Here is a 22,491-nt window from a genome sequence, read left to right on the forward strand (position 1 = left end):
TGTTCTTTTTTTGATGGAGACCAGGCTGAAGGCTCTCTCTGTGGATAAGTTTAGGCAGCCTTTAGGTTTTATGTCTGGTTTTGAAGTCCCAAGACAGTATTTTGGTGGGGGGCTTCTTCTTTTGTGGGATAGTGATGTTAATATTAGTGTTATAAACTCTTCTCCTACTCATATAAACTGCATTGTAAATATTAATGATAATATATGGCATTTTACTTGCTTTTATGGTTCCCCTGTTAGTTCTTTTAAGCATGTTACTTGGAAGTTATTGTGTGATCTGTTTTCTAATGCTCCTAATCTCCCATGGTTGGTCATGGGGGACTTTAACAGTTATTTGTATAGTTTTGATAAGATGGGAAGTGATCACCTTGATACCTCTTCTATGTCTCTGTTTGCTGATTTTTTAACTAATTTTAGCATGTTTCCTGTTCAGTTTCTAGGGAATAGGTACACTTGGTCTAATAAAACCATTTCTGAACGTTTAGATTGGATAGTAGTGTCAGATTCTTGGAGTAATTTTTATCCTAACCATAGTCTTCAGCATCTTGGTTTTTATGGATCTGATCACCGTGTTCTTAAGCTAAGTTTAGCTCCCACCAATACTAATTGTATCACTCATAGGACTAGGCGTTTTCGGTTTGAGAACAATTGGCTGGAGAACCCCTCCTTTTATGATGTGGTTAAAAATGTATGGAATAGTTCTCTGGTTCCAAGTTCTGTTCAAGGGCATAATAACTCTCTTATAGGTTGTTATGGGAATTTTCTTAAGAAGCAAGGAAATTGCATTTCCTCTCTAAGAAATTGGAATAGGGATAATAATCTCCTTTTTAAAACCAGAATCCAGCATCTTACTCACGAAATTGATATGATTCAGGATAAGTTGTTTTTAAATGATGAGGATAGGGCTCGTTTAGTTAGATTGCAATCTTTGCTTGATGCTCTACTCTATAAAGAGGAGATTTATTGGAAACAAAGGGCTAGGGTTAGATGGCTTAATGCTGGAGATAGGAATACTAAGTTTTTTCATAAGCATGCAACATCTAGGCGTAAAACTAATCATATTAAATACCTTAAAACTTACACTGGTGAGGTTGTTAATTCTTTGGAGGGGATTATGGGTTTAATTACTGGGTTTTTCTCTGATCTTGTTACCTCCTAGGGAAGTGATATTGAGGCTGCTGCCTCTATTTTTGATTGTTTAGGCTCTGGGCTTTCTGATCAGAGTGTAGAGAGTCTTTCTCAGCCTTTTGTTGCTGATGAGGTTAAGAGAGCTGTGTTTCAGCTTTCTGGGGACAAGGCTGTAGGGTTAGATGGTCTTAATGCCTTTTTTTATCAGAAAAATTGGTCTGTTTTGGGTAATGATTTTACAGCTGCTGTTTTGGACTGTCTCAATAAGGGGGTTGATTTTTCTGAAATCAACTCTACCTTAATCGTTTTAATCCCAAAAAAGGCACGTGCTAATATGCTTAAGGATTTTAGGCCCATTAGTTTGTGTACTACTTTTTATAAAGTTATCTCAAAAATTTTGGCCAATCGTTTAAAACGTGTTCTTGACAGTGTAATTTCCCCTTTTTCAGAGTGCTTTTGTGTCTGGTCGTATTATTTATGATAATATTATTCTAGCTAATGAGTTAGTCCATAATATAACTTATAGGAAAGTAGGGAAAAGGGGTTGGTCTGCACTTAAGCTTGATATGGCTAAGGCTTTCGATAGGGTTGAATGGGATTTTTTAAGGAAAGTTATGTTTCATCTTAACTTCCCTGTCAATTTTGTTTCTCTTATCTTTAAGTGTTTATCCTCTGCTACTATTTCTTTTTCTGTCAATGGTGTTGTTAGTGAGCCTATCAAGCCTACTAGGGGTTTACGTCAAGGGGATCCTTTGTCACCTTATTTGTTCATTCTTTGTTCCGAGGGTCTTTCTGCTATTCTTAGCAATTATCAGCGTCGAGGCCTCCTCAGGGGCCTTGCAATTGCTAGGAATGCCCCTTCTATTTCTTATCTTTTATTTGCAGATGATAGCATACTTTTTTGTTCTGCTGATTCCACTTCTTGTGCTGCCCTTAATCAAGCCCTTACTCTTTACTCCAAAGCTTCTGGGCAAATGATAATTTTGGCAAGTCTTCTATTTTATTTTCCCCCAATACTCATTCTGAGATTAAAGATCTCTTTTTTAGTACTTTTCATTTGGAGGATAGGTTGTTTATCACCAAATACTTAGGTTTGCCTCAGTGTCTGTCTAGGTCTAAATATCCTGCTTTTGCATTCCTTAAAGATTGAATCTCCAACATTATTCATTCCTGGCATCACAAATGGTTTTCGAGGGCAGGAAAGGAAACACTTATTAAAGCTGTTCTTCAAGCCATTCCTACCTATGCCATGTCCTGTTTTAGATTGCCAACTAAACTTTGTAAGGAAATTGAGTCCCTTATTTCAAAATTCTGGTGGGGTTCCTCGGGGGATAATTCGAAAATTCATTGGAAAAATTGGGGAACTGTTTGTCAATCAAAGTTTGTTGGGGGGTTGGGTTTTAGATCTTTTGTTCACTTTAATCAAGCCATGCTTGCTAAACAAGCATGGCGGGTCCTAATGTGTCCCCACTCTTTGCTTAGTCAAACTCTAAAAGCTAGGTATTTTCCTCATTCTTCAGTCCTTGAGGCAGGCCCTGGTTTTAATCCTTCTTATTCCTGGCGTAGTCTCCTCTGGGGGCGTGATCTAATGAAGAGAGGGTTAATTTGGAAAGTTGGTGATGGCTCAAATATTCATACGATTCAGGACCATTGGATCCCTGGGCTTCGTTATAAGTTTTATGCCTCCCCTCCTCCTCCTGACTCAACTCTTTCTTATTTTCTCTCCCCATCGGGTGGCTGGAATTTAGATAGGCTTAACTAGCATTTTGACTCCTCCACGGTAACTAGTATCCTTAATGTTCCAATTTCTGGTGCAAGTGGATCTGATAATCTCATCTGGGGTCAGGAATCTTCAGGAATTTTGAGTGTAAAGAGTGCTTATCACCTTGCCTTGACCAATCGTAGTATAGCTTCGGGTTCTTCTTTTCATAATAGCAAGCGGTTTTGGACTAAAGTTTGGTCTTCAAATGTCCCCCCTAAAGTTAAACATTTGATCTGGAGAGTCTTGTCCCACTGAGTTCCTGTTGCTTCCTCTTTATTTTTTCGACACATAATTCCATCTCCTGTCTGCCCGATCTGTCATCAAACCACGGAGACAGTGAAACATGCCATCTTGGAGTGTAAGTATGCTAGGAAAGCCTGGAAAAACTCAAGTTTTATTGGTTTTTATACTAATAATCTATCTAGCTCTATGGATACTTTTTTTGTTGTTGCCTTTGAAACTTTTGATTCTCCTCAGATTGCTATACTTTTTTGTTTTGTTTGGGCAATTTGGAATTATAGGAATAAAGTGTTTCATAACCACAAAAGGTGTAATACCCTGGAATTAAGGAAATAGATTAGCAAAGCCCTAATTAGTTAATTTAGTATTATTGTAGAATTATATTATTATATAATTTATTATATGCGAATTAATTTGAGAAATGACATGTTAAGACCCCGTTGGTGAGCCAGGAGCATTTTAGTAAATTTGACCTGAGAAGGGTAAAACTGTGAATTTAATTTATTTATGTGCTTATGAACTATATTATTATATAGTATATCTGGTGTGTCCTTTTTCAGGTGTGTTCTGACAAGTTGGCGCGGTATAGTCACAAACGGGTATTTCGGGCCGAACCGGGTTTCGGGCCGAAATACAATTTTGGGATGTTTAATTGGCATTTTATTTTTATACAAGAAATCTGAAATTTATTATTTGAGTGTGTGAAATGTGATAATTATAATTTTTTTTACCCTTATATGCTTGAAAATGGGAATTTGGCCCTAAGGGCAATGTGGTAATTGTGTATTTTGGGTTATGATTCATTAAAAGGGAAATATTAAGAAAAATGAGATTTTATTTCTGCATTTTACTCCAGCCCTAGCAGCCAGCCTCTCCCTCTCTCAAAAACTCATTTTTTAGCTTTGATTTTGTGGTGAATTGCTTGTGGAAGAAAGCTTAGTTTTGGAGATTTGGGGATTTGCTCTTGCTTGGATTTGAGGTAGTTCTCCTACCATTTCTAATTTCTGAGTTGTTGCTGAAATGAGAATTTTTAAAAAAAAAAGAAAAGAAAAAAGAAGCATGTTTTTATGAGTAGGTGTTCTTGAAATGCATGGGTATGAATTGATATGAGTTGGTGAAATTCTAGTTTGAATATTTTGTTAGTAGCTAAGCTTTGAATGTTTGGAAGCTTAGATGGAGATTTGAATGTGAGAATTTGAAATCTATGTTGACATTTTCTTCCTGAATATTGTAAGTAATTTTGTTAGATTTAAGCTCTAAACTCTTGATGTTGATTAGTTCATGTTGAATTGTTGATAATTGTGTTTATGTGATTGTTGTTATAATCTGAATTTTTATGCATGGATGAGGATTTAAGGCATTTGCTTGGGTTATATTGAGAATAAATTTGTGTAAAGATGCTTATATTTTTTTATGGTTATGCAAGCTCTTGATTTGGGATTTTTGCTCTAGTTAAAGCTTGCTGAAATTGATGATTTTTAGTTGCTGGTTTTTGGTGTTGTTGGAAGTGAATTAGGTGTAATTCCTCCCTAATTACTTGGTTTATGCTAGGTGAAAGTTTGGTATGATTGTGGGTTGTTATAGCATGAAAATTGGTATTTTTAGATGCATTTTCGTGGCTGGAAACAGGGTTTCCTGGGTTTTTAAACCCAGTAGCTGCGGCCATTTTTGGCAGCTTATTGTATTTTTTTGGGTTTTTGTTTTGGTCATAACTTTTGACTCGGGACTCCGTTTGGGACATTCTTTATATCGTTGGAAAGCTCGTTCCGAGATCTATCTGAATATCTGGAATTTAAATGCCCAGTTTTTAATTTATGGAAATGGATTTTGGGATTAACCCTATACCTGTGTATCCTGGAATTGTGACTAGGATTACCGGCACTTGGTCAAGAGCACCCGGGGATTTGGAATCTCCATATTTGCGGGACATCAGGTAAGACAGTAGTTAGCACGTAGAGATATGCGCAATGGCGCTTATATGGAATGTGATTTATATGAGAAACTAGAAACCGTGATTAGAGTTATTACTCTAAAGTGAGCGGTTTATTGGCTTAGGGTTATTACCCAAGTGAATTGTTAATATGTAATTGTTATGCCATGATGTATATAGATGTATATTGAAATAAAGGGTTATGTGTTCAAGGCATAATCGGGTTGGACTCGGTAACTAGAACCGAGATGAATCGTTCTAAGGCCTTATTATAATTAGACGTGTGAGCGTAACACGTAGGTCTATGCCACATAGACATAAATAGGCGTGTGAGCATAACACGCAGGTCTGTGTCATACAGACAAATATGAAATGGCATTATTATTTATGTGATTAGTTATATATGATTAACGTTATATTTTACTGTCTTGTTGGGCTTGGCTCACGGGTGCTCTACTGTGCAGGAATGGGTAAATCTATCTCTGATCAGCCATGAGTATGGGAGTTGGGCGATGTATGTACATGTTCGTGCCACACTAGACCAAGCAGGTTGGGGTCTACCAGTGTTGAAACTTTTGTAACTCTATTTTGCCGCTTAGGTCGGTTAAGGAGAAAAGACTTGTAATATTTTGTAAAATAATTTTTAGGATCCCGAAATATGTAACTTTTGTTTGTAAGGTTGAAATTATTACAAGTTTATTTTCATTTCGTTTTCGTTTAAAGTTTAATTTCCGCGCTTATTTTAAAACCAATTCCGTTTAGGGGATTAGGGTTTCTTAATCATATTGGGTAGCGTGCCTAAATCTTAGGGCGTTACAATTTGGTATCAGAGCGCCAAGGTTTTTAAACTTCTTGTAGACCGGCCGAACATGTACAATCATCGTCAGAGATAAGCTCGACTCATGGTGCAGTAAGTGTTGAGAGTAAATACTTTACTGCTTATGTGATCAATTAATTGCCGCTTTCCATTTTAGGCAGTATGTAAGCATCTAGGGTATTTATGTGATATATGATGCCATGCTTAAAATGCTATATGTTAAGTGTTTAATTATATGAAATAAATAGTTGAGTTAGGGTTTAAGGTATTAAGTGCATAAGTGTGGTATTGGTGCTTAACTCGCTGGGGTTGTTGATTACAGGGGTACTTGTAAAAATGGACCCTCCGCAATCATCTAGACCACAAGGCGAGCAAGTAGAGCATGGTGTAGACCAAACCAACCCACCGGCACCACCTGCACCTCCGCAGAATCCGGGGGATAATGCGGGGGTTGGCAATGTTAATCCTCCTGCTAACTGGCAGCAGATGTTCCAAGAAATGCGAGGTATCATACTTCGTCAAGAGGAAGAATTGCGTCGATTAAGGCAACCGGCACCGGCTGCCCCTGTTGAGCAAGTGTTACCACCAGCGCTTGTGGTAGTGATGGGTAACCAGGGGTTTATGATGTCGCACAGAGATTCTGTGTTTGAACGGTTTGTGAAGTTGCAACCTCCAACTTTTTGGGGAGGTACTGACATAATTAAGGCTGAGCAGTGGATGAGTACAATCACCCGTATCCTTGATAATATGGGAGTGACGGGAACAGAGAGAGTGAATTGTGCAGCTTTCATGTTACAAGATCATGCCCGCGTCTGGTGGGATATTGTGGGACAGACTCGTGACGTCAGTGTAATGACTTGGGATGAGTTTAAGAATTTGTTTGAAGAAAAATTTTATAACATCGCAGTGAGGACTTCACATATGGAAGATTTTGTGAAACTAACTCAGGGGAAGATGTCTGTGGCCGAGTACACTCTGGAGTTTGATCGGCTGTCCAAGTTTGCTGGTGATCTGGTGCCCACAGATTTCACCAAGAAATAGAAATATGTGAGAGGACTGAATGCCACAATCAGTCGGGACTTGAAAATTACCACTTCACATGACACTTTGTATAAGAAAGTGGTAGAGCTAGCCTTAATTGCTGAGGAGGCTGAGCAACATGTAGTGAAAGAGCAGACTGCAAAGGATGCCGTCACGGCATCGAACCCTCCTGCTAGTGGTAATATCAGTAAGGGGACCGACAGTGGTAACCCTGATCACAAACGGAAGGTTGATGCTTCCGGAACATCAGGGGGCAATAGAAAGTTTCGGGGAAACAGAGGTGATCGTCAGGGCCGCGGATCTTCATTCCGATCTTATCCTGAGTGTCTGAAATGTAAGAAACACCATCAGGGTGAATGTCGGGCCAAGACTTGTTTCCAGTGTGGCATGGTGGGCCACTTCATCAGAGATTGTCCTCAGACCAAGAAAGAGGAGCCTAAGAAGAATTTCACTCAGAACCCGGGACGACTTTTTACCATGACTCAGGTTGACGCTGATGTTAGTCCGTCAGTGGTGACAGGTCAGTTGTCTATAAATGGTTGTTCTTATACTGTATTGTCTGATTCGGGAGCTACCCACTCTTATGTGTCTAGTAGAGTAATTGAAAGTTTCGATAAACCATGTGATATTTATGCTTCGGGGTTTGGTACCCTTTTACCTTCGGGAGACCTTATGGTATCCACTAGGTGGATTCGGTCCTTATCCTTCTCGATTGACGGTTGTGAATTAACCGCCAATCTAATAGAATTGCAATTGTCTGATTTTGATATAATCATGGGAATGGATTTTCTGTCTAAGTATGGGCCAACGATTGACTGCAAGCAGAAGATGGTGGTGTTTGAGCCTGATAGTGCCAACCCAGCAGTGTTTGTGGGTAAAGTTCAGGGGGCACGCATACCAAGAATAACACTTTTGAAAGCTAAGGACCTGATGAGCAGAGGTTGTCTGGGATTCATAGTTACTGCAGTGGATACCACCCACCTGTGACATCTGGACCTGAGAGTACAAGATTGGTATGCGAGTTTCTTGACATCTTTCCAGAAGATCTACCGGGATTGCCACCTACCCGGGAGATTGAATTTGTAATTGAGTTAGTTCCGAGAGCGGAACCAGTATCAAAGGCACTGTATCGAATGGCTCCAGCAGAATTAAAAGAATTGAAGATACAACTACAAGAATTACTGAATCTGGGATTCATTAGGCCGAGTTACTCTCCTTGGGGTGCTCCGGTATTATTTGTGAAGAAGAAAGACGGGTCTCTACGAATGTGTATTGATTACCGAGAGTTGAATAAGCTTACCATCAAGAACAAATATCCTTTACCTCGAATTGATGATCTTTTTGATCAACTGAAAGGGAAGATGGTCTTCTCCAAGATCGATCTTCGCTCAGTCTATCATCAGCTGAGAATTCGAGAGGAAGATGTCCCGAAAACTGCTTTCCGTACTCGGTATGGACATTATGAATTTCTAGTGATGTCTTTTGGACTCACCAATGCCCCGGCGACATTCATGGATCTTATGAATTGGGTATTCAAGGATTACCTAGATAGATGTGTGATCGTGTTCATTGATGACATCTTGGTTTATTCTGAATCAGAAGAGGAACATGAGTTGCATCTTAGATCTGTATTGCAACGGTTACGAGACCACAAGCTGTATGCTAAATTCAAAAAGTGTGAATTCTGGTTATCTCGTGTCTCTTTCTTGGGGCACATAGTAGATAAAGATGGGATAATGGTGGACCCGGCTTAGATTGAAGCTGTTCGGGATTGGCCAACACCAAAATCGGCTACTGAAGTCAGAAGCTTTTTGGGCTTAGCTGGGTATTATCGTCGATTTGTTGAGGGTTTCTCAAAGATTGATGTACCCTTAACGGAGTTGACCCGAAAGAATTTGAAGTTTGTTTGGACTGATCGGTGTGAGAAAAGCTTTTTGGAGTTAAAGTAGCGATTGATTACTACTCTAGTGCTAACTCTTCCTTCGGATAAGAAAAAGTTTGTTGTTTATTGTGATGCCTCGAGACAAGGTCTTGGCTGTGTTCTTATGCAAGCTGGAAAGGTAGTAGCCTATGCTTCTCGGCAGTTAAAGGAGTACGAGCAGAGGTACCCTACTCACGACTTAGAACTCGTGGCATTAGTACTTGCGCTAAAGATTTGGCGACATTACTTATATGGCGAGAAATGTGAGATACACTGATCATAAAAGTCTAAAATACTTCTTTACCCAAAGAGACCTGAATATGAGACAAAGACGCTGGCTAGCATTGGTGAAGGATTATGATTGTGAGATCCTTTATCACCCAGGTAAGGCCAACGTGGTTGCCGATGCCTTGAGTAGAAAGGGGCAGAATCAGATAAATATTGTGAAACAAATCTCCCAGCAGTTAGCAAATGAGATGACCCGAGCTAAAATCGAGTTGGTTGTAGGGCAGTTGGCTAATATTACCCTGCAATCTACTCTTTTAGAGCGAATCAAAGAAGCACAATTGCAAGATCCAGAGTTAATGAAATCCCGAGATAGGGTTTCAGCTGGGAAGACTAGCGACTTTACAGTGGATGAAACAGGAATGTTACGATTTATGAATCGTGTTTGTGTGCCTATGGATGACGGTATTAAAAGAGAGATTATGACTGAGTCTCATACGACTCCTTACTCAGTTCATTCGGGGTCAACGAAGATGTATCAAAGACCTCAAGGCCATGTTTTGGTGGCCAAGCATGAAGAATGACATCACTGAGTTTGTTGTTAAGTGTCTTACCTGTCAGCAAGTGAAGGCTGAACATCAGAGGCCTGCAGGGTTGCTGCAGCCATTCAATATTCCAGAGTGGAAATGGGAAGGCATTGCTATGGACTTTGTGGTAGGCTTGCCGAGAACTACGGGACAGTTCGACTCTGTATGGGTCATAGTGGACAGGTTTACAAAGTCAGTGCACTTTTTGCCTGTTCGAACGAACTTCTCCATTGATTAGTATGCTGAGTTATATGTTAGAGAAATTGTTCATCTTCATGGTGTCCCAAAGTCCATTGTTTCGAATAGAGATCCGAAATTCACATCAAGATTTTGGGAGAGTCTACATCGAGCTATGGGAACTCAGTTAAAGTTTAGCACAGTATTTCATCCTCAGACGGACGGAAAATCTGAGAGGACTATTCAGATCTTAGAAGACATGCTACGGGCATGTGTGCTTGACTTTGAAGGATCATGGGTAAAGTACCTTCCCCTGATCGAGTTCTCATACAACAACAGCTATCAGGCAACAATCGGGATGGCCCCTTATGAGCTTTTATATGGAAGAAAATGTAGATCACCTATTCACTGGGATGAGGTAGGTGAAAGAAAGTTCTTGGGTCCCGAGGCTGTTCAGAGAACAAGTGAGGCAGTTGATAAAATTAGGGCGCGAATGCTCGCGGCTCAGAGCAGACAAAAGAGTTATGCTCATCCAAAGCGACGGGATATTGATTTTCAGATTGGGGACATGGTATTTCTCCGAATATCGTCGATGAAAGGCATCAAGCGCTTTGGTAAGAAAGGAAAACTTAGCCCCAGGTTCATTGGACCTTTTGAAATCCTTGAGAGGATAGGGCAAGTAGCGTACAGGTTGGCTATGCCCCCAGTGCTGGCAGCTGTACATGATGTGTTCCATGTTTCGATGCTTCGGAAGTATGTCTCAGATTCGTCCCATATCCTGAGTTATGAAGCATTGGAACTACAACCATATTTATCATATGAGGAACAACCGGTGCAAATACTTGATAGAAGGGAGAAAGTCTTGAGAAACAAGACGATTGCACTGGTGAAAGTGTTATGGAGGAACAGTAAAGTAGAAGAGGCAACCTGGGAACTCGAGACGGATATGCAGCAGAAATATCCGGAGTTGTTTAGGTAAATTTCCGGACGAAATTTCTATAAGGAGGGGGTAATTGTAATACCCTGGAATTAAGGAAATAGATTAGCAAAGCCCTAACTAGTTAATTTAGTATTATTGTAGAATTATATTATTATATAATTTATTATATGTGAATTAATTTGAGAAATGACATGTTAAGACCCCGTTGGTGAGCCAGGGGTATTTTAGTAATTTTGACCCGAGAAGGGTAAAACTGTGAATTTAATTTATTTATGTGCTTATGAACTATATTATTATATAGTATATCTGGTGTGTCCTTTTTCAGGTGTGTTCTGACAAGTTGGCGCGGTATAGTCACAACCGGGTATTTTGGGCCGAACCGGGTTTCGGGCCGAAATACAATTTTGGGATGTTTAATTGGCATTTTATTTTTATACAAGAAATCTGAAATTTATTATTTGAGTGTGTGAAATGTGATAATTATATTTTTTTTACCCTTATATGCTTGAAAATGGGAATTTGGCCCTAAGGGCAATGTGGTAATTGTGTATTTTGGGTTATGATTCATTAAAAGGGAAATATTAAGCAAAATGAGATTTTATTTCTGCATTTTACTCCAGCCCTAGCAGCCAGCCTCTCCCTCTCTCAAAAACTCATTTTTTAGCTTTGATTTTGTGGTGAATTGCTTGTGGAAGAAAGCTTAGTTTTGGAGATTTGGGGATTTGCTCTTGCTTGGATTTGAGGTAGTTCTCCTACCAAATCTAATTTCTGAGTTGTTGCTGAAATGAGAATTTAAAAAAAGAAAAAGAAAAAGAAGCATGTTTTTATGAGTAGGTGTTCTTGAAATGCATGGGTATGAATTGATATGAGTTGGTGAAATTCTAATTTGAATATTTTGTTAGTAGCTAAGCTTTGAATGTTTGGAAGCTTAGATGGAGATTTGAATGTGAGAATTTGAAATCTATGTTGACATTTTCTTCCTGAATATTGTAAGTAATTTTGTTAGATTTAAGCTCTAAACTCTTGATGTTGATTAGTTCATGTTGAATTGTTGATAATTGTGTTTATGTGATTGTTGTTATAATCTGAATTTTTATGCATGGATGAGGATTTAAGGCATTTGCTTGGGTTATATTGAGAATAAATTTGTGTAAAGATGCTGATATTTTTTTATGGTTATGCAAGCTCTTGATTTGGGATTTTTGCTCTAGTTAAAGCTTGCTGAAATTGATGATTTTTAGTTGCTGGTTTTTGGTGTTGTTGGAAGTGAATTAGGTGTAATTCCTCCCTAATTACTTGGTTTATGCTAGGTGAAAGTTTGGTATGATTGTGGGTTGTTATAGCATGAAAATTGGTATTTTTGGATGCATTTTCGTGGCTGGAAACAGGGTTTAAACCCAGTAGCTGCGGCCATTTTTGGCAGCTTATTGTATTTTTTCAGGTGTTTGTTTTGGTCATAACTTTTGACTCGGGACTCCGTTTGGGACGTTCTTTATATCGTTGGAAAGCTCGTTCCGAGCTCTATCTGAATATCTGGAATTTAAATGCCCAGTTTTTAATTTATGAAAATGGATTTTGGGATTAACCCTATACCTGTGTATCCTGGAATTGTGACTAGGATTACCGGCATTTGGTCAAGAGCACCCGGGGATTTGGAATCTCCATATTTGCGGGACATCAGGTAAGACATTAGTTAGCACGTAGAGATATGCGCAATGGCACTTATATGGAATGTGATTTATATGAGAAACTAGAAACCGGGATTAGAGCTATTACTCTAAAGTGAGCGGTTTATTGGCTTAGGGTTATTACCCAAGTGAATTGTTAATATGTAATTGTTATGCCATGATGTATATAGATGTATATTGAAATAAAGTGTTATGTGTTCAAGGCATAATCGGGTTGGACTCGGTAACTAGAACCGAGATGAATCGTTCTAAGGCCTTATTGTAATTAGACGTGTGAGCGTAACACGTAGGTCTATGCCACATAGACATAAATAGGCGTGTGAGCGTAACACGCAGGTCTGTGTCATACAGACAAATATGAAATGGCATTATTATTTATGTGATTAGTTATATATGATTAACGTTATATTTTACTGTCTTGCTGGGCTTGGCTCACGGGTGCTCTACTGTGCAGGAAAGGGTAAATCTATCTCTGATCAGCCATGAGTATGGGAGTTGGGCGATGTATGTACATGTTCGTGCCACACTAGACCAAGCGGGTTGGGGTCTACCAGTGTTGAAACTTTTGTAACTCTATTTTACCGCTTAGGTCGGTTAAGGAGAAAAGACTTGTAATATTTTGTAAAATAATTTTTGGGATCCCGAAATATGTAACTTTTGTTTGTAAGGTTAAAATTATTACAAGTTTATTTTCATTCCGTTTTCGTTTAAAGTTTAATTTCCGCGCTTATTTTAAAACCAATTCCGTTTAGGGGATTAGGGTTTCTTAATCATATTGGGTAGCGTGCCTAAATCTTAGGGCGTTACAAAAGGCCTTGGCCTCAAGATATTTTTCAATCTGCTTGTAATTTTTTGGATGAATTTCAGTTAGCTCGTGTCCAGAATTTCAAGTAGGAGACTGTAACTTCAGAGGGTCAAGATCCAATTCCTATCCCGGTTATAGGAACCTGGCAGGTCAACACTGATACAGCTATCGATGTGGCTTCCAAAAAGACTAGTTTAGCTTCAATTGTCACGGATGAGTGTGGGATCATTAAAGCAGGGTTTATGCTCCCATTGCAAGGAGTACTACCTCCGGATGTTGCTGAGGCTAAAGCCATTTTGACTGCGGTTCAATGGTTACAAGCTACTAAGCTGCCAGTTTCTATCCTTCTTTCGGATTGTAAAGTAGTAGTGGACAAAATTAATAATAGTTTTTGTAATAATTCTATTTTAAGTGATGTAATTAATTGTACCAAAGCCTTGCTAACTCAAAGCCCTGGACTCGTAGTTAAGCATGTTCATAGGAGTCATAATGTGTTAGCTCATGATCATGCTAAAATTAGTCTCAGGCTTCTTAGCGAGTGCGTCTGGAATGGTTGTTTGCCTTCCAGTTATACCTGTTGACTTTGTTCTTCTTCGTTGTGTAATGAAAGCATCAGGTTTATCAAAAAAAAAATGTTTATGTATTTGATCTAAATGATTTATAATTTTAACTCTAAGTTTTAGTGTACAAATTGAATATGCACCTATTATTTTAACATGTTGCAGTTTGTAGAATAGACAAAAACCCACCTCAAAAGAAATATAAAATCATGTAAGAATATGAGATTTGACTATATTTTATATTATTTTATATTTTACACTTTATTAATATTAATGTAATTATAAATTTTTATGAGGGATAAAAATAGTATGGTAATATCACACTAATGTAATTATAAATTAATGTGAGAGGCAAAAGACAAAAACCCATTTCATAAGAAATATACAATCATGTAAAGATATATATTTGTCTATATTTTACATTATTTTATACTTTACACTTTATTAATATTAATGTGATTATAAATTGTTGTGAAAGGTAAAAATGGTATGGTAATATCACACTAATATAATTATAAATTAATGTGAGCAGCAAAAGTGGTATGGTAATATCACACCATTACCACACTTTTATAATAGTAAGAAATATGATATAATTTAGTTTCGATGTTTTATGATAAATATGATATAATTTAGTTTGGACATTTTTTATGAATTTTTAAAGCCTATAATGTATGTTTAAAAATGCTTATATTGTATTTTTTTTTAGATGAAAAGCCCATATATTGTTGTTTGTAGTTTCTGAAAGTTATTTTCGTAATTTTATATTTTTAAATTTTTGTATCTTACAGTGTTTTTTTTTCTTGTAATGATGACGATTTGATTGTTGCTTCTCCCTCCACTCTTCCTTTTTCACTTTTCATTTTCTAATCAACTGCCTATATACTTCTCTCTCTCCCTCTCTATTTCACTTCATTGTTTTTCTTTTTTTCCCCTTTCTTCCTCCATTCTTCGTTTTATCCTCTATTTTTTTTTCTGCTCTCAGTTTTTGGTCAATAATGGTGGCAATGTGCTTTGAGTAAGAGTGGCATTTCTCGTGTATTGTTCAATGTATTTATTCTTTTTTCTCTTTTTCTATTGACTGATTTTAGAGTTTCTTTTTTCATCTCCATTTTTTAGTTTTTGGAAGTTATCATTGTTGTTATACAATTTTTCCAAGTTCTTTATTGTATGTCGTTTAAGTGATAAACATTTCAATGTGTTGAGTTTGTTGTTGTTTTTTTTCTAAAAAAAATGATTCATCTGAAGTGATTTGTGTGTTTTTGTTTTGTTCATAATGTATTTTATATGTAGTTTTTGTTTTGGGTTTGGTTGTATGTTTTAGTATTTTGGAGCATGTTCGGTATTGTTTTCTGTTTTTTGTTTTCAAAAAATTGTTTTTAGAAATGAGAACAAAAATAGTTTTTAAAGTTTTTAAAAACAAGTCATGTTTGGTTAGTGTTTTTTAAAAACAATATTGACCAAAAGTGAATTGGTTTTTTAAAACAGAAAACAACATTTTGTTGTTTTTAAAATTCTTGTTTTTTGTAATTTTGTTTTCTAAAAACTGTTTTCAAAAAACAAAAAATAAGGCCAAACAAGCCAAATTATTTTAAAAAACAATTTTTTGTTTTTAAAAACTAAAAACAGTTTTTTAGTTATGATGCTAAACATGCACTTGGTTTTTGGTTTTTGGTCTTAATTTTTTAATTTTTGGTAAGCATGAGGTTGTTGTTGTTGTATTTTTTTTTTTTTTACTTTTTTGTTTTGGTTATGATTTGTGTTGGTTTTAGGTAGAAACTGGTTTTTAAGTTGTGTTTTCATTGTTGCTTTAGGTAGTTTTGGTTTTTAGGGCTCTTTTGTGTTCTTTGTTTGTTTATTTTTAGGCATTTTCATTATGTGTTATTTTTTTTTTTTATTTTTCATTCAAGTTTTATTTGTAGAATATATTCTTAGTATCCCTGTTTTACCCATATTTATAGTTTTTATTTTTTAGCTTGTGTTGGAAATTGGTTTTAATATTTATTATTTTGTCGGTGACGGAAAAGTCGTTGAGTTGCTGCCGGCGCCGGAAAATTTGTCAAAATTAGCATTGTCGCCGGAAAAATTGAAGACCGGTTTCTAAGAAATCAGTTTCTTATGTAAATTTTTTTATTTTACCTAATTATTGAGAACTTTCATTTGATAAGTTAATATTTAAAGGGTGTTAGAAATATTGTTTGTTAACTTGTTTTGGTTTCTGTATCTAATAGTTGGTTTTGTTGTTTTGGGTTCGAAGTTTAAATTTTTGTTTTAATTATTTAGGTAATTGATTTTCGTCAATTAATTTTTAATTTATTTGTTTTTTGTAACCAAATTTGTTATATTAGATTTTTGCTCAATTATTTTATTGTAATTATTTTTTGTGTTCCAATCGATTTTTTGATTGTTTTAGCTATTTTATGTATTTGTTTTATTTTTTTTAGTTAGTTATAATAGTAAACTACTTTCTATGGTTAATTATTAGTTATGATGTTTTACGTAATTGAATTCTAAATTTCAGCTTTTGATTTAGTTTTTCAAGTAATAGGTTTTTATTTGGTTGATTTTTGTTACTGGTTTCTTTATGTTAAATTTTGAAACTTTATGTAAGAAAAAGAGCTTTATATTATTTCAAGTTATTGGTTGTCATGTGTTAGTTCTTAATTTTTTTTATTTTATGAAATGATTTTTTTATTTTAGATTTTTAATTAGTTGTTTAATGTACCTAGTTTTTACAATTTATTTTTATGCAATTGATTTTTAATTAGATTTTTAAAAGTTTTGTTATAATTTTGTATGAGTTCTACAAGTTTTGTTATGGTTTCACAAATTTTGTTATTATTTTTTTATGATTTTTCATATGGTCGAAACAGGTTTAATAGGTTTTATAGGTTTGAACTTGTTTTACAGGGTTTACAAGTTCAGAACTGGTTTCACAGTTTCGATATTGGTTTCACAGGTTCAAAATTAGTTTCATAGGTTTTAAGAGTTTTGTCATGGGTTTGCTCCATTTTATGATGTTATTGTATATTTTTTATTTTAAGTTTCTTTTTTTATTATTATTTTGTTTCTAGGTTCAAAACTGGTTTAGATTATATTTGTGATTAGTATTTTGTTATGCATTGTGTGTTGTTTTATTTATATTTGTGATTAGTATTTTTTTTTTTTTTGTATTTTTGTGTTTGTGTGTGTGTGCTTCTTTTTTTATCCGGTTGCTTAATGAAACTAGTTTCATTCAACTTTATTGTTCATCATTTTAATTTTGTTATGATTTTTATAGGGTCGAGAAACTGGTTTTACACGGTTCACATGTTTGAAACTGGTTTCACAGATTTGAGGGTTTTGTAATGGGGTTGCTCCATATTATGATATTAGAGTATATTTTTAATTTTAAATTTCTTTGTATTATTTTGATTTTAGGTACGAAACAAGTTTTTATGTATTTTTAATTGCTCATTTAATATAATTAGTCTCTATGATTTAATTTTATATAGTTTTATTTAAAAAAATTATGGTATGTCTTATTATTTTATTGATTTTCATAATTAGTTTTTTTTAAGTAACGAGTTTTTTTATTATTTTTCATTATTGAGTTTTAAGTTTCAGTTTTTTCTTTTGATTATTTAAAAAACTGGTTTTGCTTTACTAACTGGTTTCCCTACGTTAGAATTTTAACTAAGTGATAAACGAAACTGGTTTTTGACTTCATATTGTATTTCATTTTTTATTTTATGTGATTGTGGAGTGTTTGTTATTAAGCTTGTTGACTTGTTTATTCCTGAAAAAGTTGATGAGATTCCATCTAAGATAGTCAATATGGTATATATTGAGATGATCTTGTTGTGAGTTTGTTTATTCATGCTACCAAAGAAACAAGTTGGTGGTTACATAACAGATGATGAAACGTTGAAAAGAAAGAAAAAGACAAAGGATAAGGCAAAGGCAAATGAGAAAAGATGAATTATTAAATGTTTATAATTAGTTTTCTTTCATTGGATATATGTTTCTATATTGTTGAAAAACCAGTTTCTTTTAGTTGTATTTTGAATTTAGTAGATAAATACAATGTTATATAGTTTAAATGGATATATTTTGTAAAGATAGGATGTTGAATGAATCAACTTTTTATCATAAGTCATTACATTTATGTTATATAAATTTAGTTTCCAATTAAGTTTTTATTTATTTGTTTATTTTTTCAATATCTTTTTAAGAATACTTACTTTGTATTGATGCTAGTTTTTACACCGTATTATTTCATTTTATTAAAATATTGAAAGTATACTTAATTGAGTTTAATTATTTTTTTGTAAGTTAATTGTATTGAAAGTAGATTTTTCGTAATATTTAAATGACCATTGTATTATTTGATATGGGAAATTTGAATTTATATCCATATTTCGTACTTAAATTAATTTTTTAAACTAATACTTATATCTATTGAAAAAGTAGGATCACTTTTCCCTATACCCTAAAATACCCCTCTTATTATTTTCAACCTTCTCTTTCTTCCTCTTTTCTCTGTCAAAGAAAGCCTCCCAACTGTATGCACACCAAAAACCCAACCCGTGAGGCTAGATCGCACCACCCAAAACTCGACACCACCCACGGTGAACCACCGCACCCAGCCACCGCACCCACCCCGACCCAGCCCCACCCTCTCGGACCGCCCAAAAATCGCACCCCGAAAGCCTTCCTCTCTCTGAAATCGCAGAAAAAAAAAAAAAATTGCTCCGTCCGATGGTCGGACCATGGGGTCCGATGGGGTCCGACCATCGGACCTGGGTCTCTCTTCCTCCCTCTGAAAACGCAAAAAAAAAAAAAAAAAAAAAAAAATTGCTCCGTCCGAGAGATTAATAACTACAAATTAATGCAGTTCTTCATTTGGACCAATTTCCCAACTTGCTTTCTCATTAAATGACCTGAAAGAAAATTAATCAATTTAATTATATTATATGTATATGGGAAAACTCTACCACTGTGCTTAATTAATTTAGTGGCCATTTGTATGCCCGGATACGTACGTTTGACGTACTATATATTAATATTATATATATATGTTTTGCTTTGGAGGTTATAGATGAATCGTCGTATAATAGAAATAATATAAATTTATGAATTGTCGGTATATATATGTCAATCGGACGGAGCAATTTTTTTTTTTTTTTTTTTTTTTTTGCGTTTTCGAGAGAGGAAGAGAGACCCAGTCCGATGGTCGGACCCCATGGTCCGACCATCGGACGGAGCAATTTTTTTTTTTTTTTTTTTTTTTTTTTTGCGTTTTCGTAGAGAGGAAGAGAGACCCGTGTCCGATGGTCGGACCATGGGTCCGATGGGTCCGATTGGTCGGACCCCATCGGACCCCATGGTCCGACCATCGGACGGAGCAATTTTTTTTTTTTCCTGCGATTTCAGAGAGATGAAGACTTTCGGGGTGCGATTTTTGGGCGGTCCGAGAGGGTGGGGCTGGGTCGGGGTGGGTGCGGTGGCTGGGTGCGGTGGCTCACCGTGGGTGGTGTCGAGTTTTGGGTGGTGCGATCTAGCCTCACGGGTTGGTTTTCGGTGTGCATACGGTTGGGAGGCTTTCTTTGACAGAGAAAAGAGGAAGAAAGAGAAGGTTGAAAATAATAAGAGGGGTATTTTAGGGTATAGGGAAAAGTGATCCTACTTTTTCAATAGATATAAGTATTAGTTTAAAAAATTAATTTAGGTATAAAACATGCATATAAATTCAAATTTCCCTTTGATATTTGTAGGTAAGTTGGTTTTTGAATTTACTTTTTACTTGTGTTATCACATAACAAAAGTAAAATTAATATCTAAAATATATGAAATATTCCATAAATTTTAAAAACAAAGTATATTACTATTATTGTTTCTCATACTTATATGTTAAATTAATATACATTATATAATTTGTATTATATTTGTATTTATTTATTGCATTAACAATTTTTTTTTAGTCAATCATATAAATTTTTCACATAGTGTTATTTATTATTATATTTTATTATATACAATTTATATTATTATTATAATATATTCTATTTTTCTCTTTCTATATAATTTACTTATTTTTTTTTCTCCGATAATAACTGCAATGATAGGAGATTTTTTTATAGATGATAATTGGAAGTTTTTGTTATGTTTGCTGATGGTATTACCCCAAGATTGAGATTATATAATCACCAATTTTATATTGAATAATTGGAGCTTTAAGGTGATGAGTTTGTTACTGCCAGAGATGGATGTTGTCATTGCCAGAGATGGACTAGGTCCTTGAAGAATTTTGAATCACAGGAGAAGAACAATAGTAGAATTGATTGGAATAGGAGAAAGAGGGATGTTGAAGCAATTGCAAGAGAGAGAAACAATCAAAGAGCAGAAAAAAAAAAGATTGTGGTACCGCATGAAAGAGAGTTGTTTCAAAAAATAATTTTGTTTTTTAATGTTTTGTATGGCTTTTTTTTATTTATAAACCCATATTTTTAGTTTGTTTTGTTAAAAAATGCCATATATTGTAGAATTAAGTTTTCATGCTATATTTATCAAAACTTTCTCATTTTTTCCCAGAGTTTTGTAAATACCCCTAAAAATATTACACAAATACATTGGGTCTGCTTTATAAACTAGCACACCAACCAAAAAATACTAATCTAGAAAAGACTGTAAAAAATCTAAACACATTTAATTTTAGATTTATGCAAAATCGTGCAGAAAAATTGGTTCGAAATTAAAATTCAACCTTGAATTACGATTTAAATATCATAAAACTAATCCTCCTAATATCAATTTTCAAATTTAAAAATGTAGATCTCTTATAAATAGATCTGGAGTTCTCGATCAATCTAAAATCAGGTATGATCCGAAAAAAATACAAAAATACTAAAACAAATGCTTATCTCATTGTATTGACGTTGTTTTCCAGATTTTTAATTTGAATTTGATCGTATCAAATCATGAAGAGTATTAAAATTCTAATAGATCTACAGACACATACATCAAAAAATTATTCTAGTTTGTTAAGTTTATGAATGATTTTATTACAGTTGCATAATGGTTTTGCTAACCCTCTGAAACTTGACATATCGTTGATTACAAATTGATAACGAGACAATGGTATTTATCATAATTACATGTGTTATCCCTATTAGGCTACTTTTAGCCTATATTTTGGATCGACTTTATGTTCGTTTTTCGTTATTTTAGGACGGAATTATGCGTGTTTTTCAAGTTTTTCAGGTTCCTCAGAGTTACAGAGGTCTCGGGATGCAAAAGTGCATTAAAAGATGAGCGGAGCCAAGAAAAACGCGATTTTTCAAACTTACGCATATCTGGCCACGGCCAGAAACACCATCGCCGCAGCCATAGTGAAATTACAGAGACATGTTTTTGTAGGCTTATCTGGTCGCGGCGAGATACACCCTCGCCGCGGCCATAGTGGACTTACAGAATCAACAATTTTTTATGCTTATCTGGCCGCGGCGAGGTACACTCTAGCCGTGGCGAGATCCCATACGACCAGGGGCAAAATTGTCTGAAAAACCCTAAAAATCACTTATAAATAGAAAACTGCGATTGAAAGTCAGGGGAGGCGATTTGGAACCCTAAAACACAGCAGAAAGCGGTAGGAAGAGCAGAGGAAATCAAACTGAAGATCCAGAGTTATTCCACCAACAGTTTCTTTCTCTATTCCTCTTTAATTTATTTATGTTGAATATTGTTATAGGAATGGTTATGGATTTATTTCTGAACTAAATTTCCCATTTAGGGAGGATGATGAATGTTGTTTAATGTTTTTGCCTAGTTAATGCATAATTGCCATCCCTCCATTCTTGATTGTGAAATTATCTTTATTTGTGTTTAATTCTATGTGTAAAAGCGATCACCTTGTGCATGTTCTATGATCTTAATTCAAAATCTAAAAAGTGAGAATTGAGAATGCTAAAATTGGATAATTGATGTTCTATGTGAAACGAGAGTATTCACATGACTTTTGTGACAAGTAGATTATTGCTTAATGTTGATTTCATGTTAGTTAATTAAGAGATTAATTAGAGAACATGTGATTTAGAACCTAAAAGATCTGAAAAGAGTTAGGTTAATTTATAATCTGTCATTCACTTCAAGAAAAGGATAGTAATTAGGCATTGACAATTAGGTAAACATACAACAGGATTCTCCTCCCTATTATTTCATCTTGTTCATCTTTCACTTGTGTTATTTAAGTTTTCTGAATTACTTTCAGTCTTTTTAATCATAAAAATTATTTGATTTACCGAATAGAATTATAAGTGTAGTTTAGTAGTAATTAATCCAATTCCCTGTGGTTCGACCTCACTTGCGTGAGTATACTACTTGATTGCGTGCACTTGCGTAGTAATTAATAAAATATCGCAACAAATTTTTGGTGTCGTTGCTAGGGAAATGTATAAAGATTAATATTACACAAAATTATACTAACTTCTACTTTGGTTATTTTTCTTGCTAATTGCTAATCTGTCTCTTGCAATATTTTTCTTTATCTATTTCAGGAATTCTAAGTGTATGCGCCGTCAAGGACAAGCAGTCATATTACCAGTTGATCCTGAAATCGAGAAAGCTTGTAGGAGAAACATAAAGAACAAGAGGCAAGAAAGAGTTTCAGCAACCGCTGAAACACCAGAAATC

The 22,491-nt window shown here is 35.1% G+C and overlaps 2 protein-coding genes across 2 annotated transcripts; both read left to right on the forward strand.

Annotated features, from left to right (window-relative positions):
* The first annotated feature begins 1,256 nt into the window (after positions 1-1,256).
* On the forward strand, positions 1,257-2,890 carry LOC115695408 (uncharacterized). Its single transcript, XM_061118222.1, has 5 exons — positions 1,257-1,275; positions 1,371-1,450; positions 1,578-2,114; positions 2,274-2,508; positions 2,649-2,890. Exons 1-5 carry the CDS (start codon positions 1,257-1,259, stop codon positions 2,888-2,890), a joined length of 1,113 nt encoding a protein of 370 aa, XP_060974205.1.
* Positions 2,891-3,845: 955 nt separating this feature from the next.
* Positions 3,846-8,036, forward strand: LOC133038888 (uncharacterized). The gene is made up of 3 exons (XM_061117441.1): positions 3,846-4,109; positions 5,001-5,063; positions 5,525-8,036. Exon 3 carries the CDS (start codon positions 6,214-6,216, stop codon positions 6,916-6,918), a length of 705 nt encoding a protein of 234 aa, XP_060973424.1. The 5' UTR covers positions 3,846-4,109; positions 5,001-5,063; positions 5,525-6,213; the 3' UTR covers positions 6,919-8,036.
* Positions 8,037-22,491: the final 14,455 nt, after the last annotated feature.

This window comes from Cannabis sativa, chromosome 6, assembly GCF_029168945.1.
Source record: "Cannabis sativa cultivar Pink pepper isolate KNU-18-1 chromosome 6, ASM2916894v1, whole genome shotgun sequence".
Lineage (NCBI taxonomy): Eukaryota > Viridiplantae > Streptophyta > Magnoliopsida > Rosales > Cannabaceae > Cannabis > Cannabis sativa.

Bases quoted from the DNA above. Each gene is read 5' to 3' on its own strand.
- LOC115695408 (XM_061118222.1), top strand. The intron at 2,115-2,273 runs GCAAGTCTTCTA...CATTCCTTAAAG, and splicing joins CTGGGCAAATGATAATTTTG to ATTGAATCTCCAACATTATT. The intron at 2,509-2,648 runs GTTTGTTGGGGG...CTCATTCTTCAG, and splicing joins GGAACTGTTTGTCAATCAAA to TCCTTGAGGCAGGCCCTGGT.
- LOC133038888 (XM_061117441.1), top strand. From the start codon at position 6,214: ATGGACCCTCCGCAATCATCTAGACCACAAGGCGAGCAAGTAGAGCAT.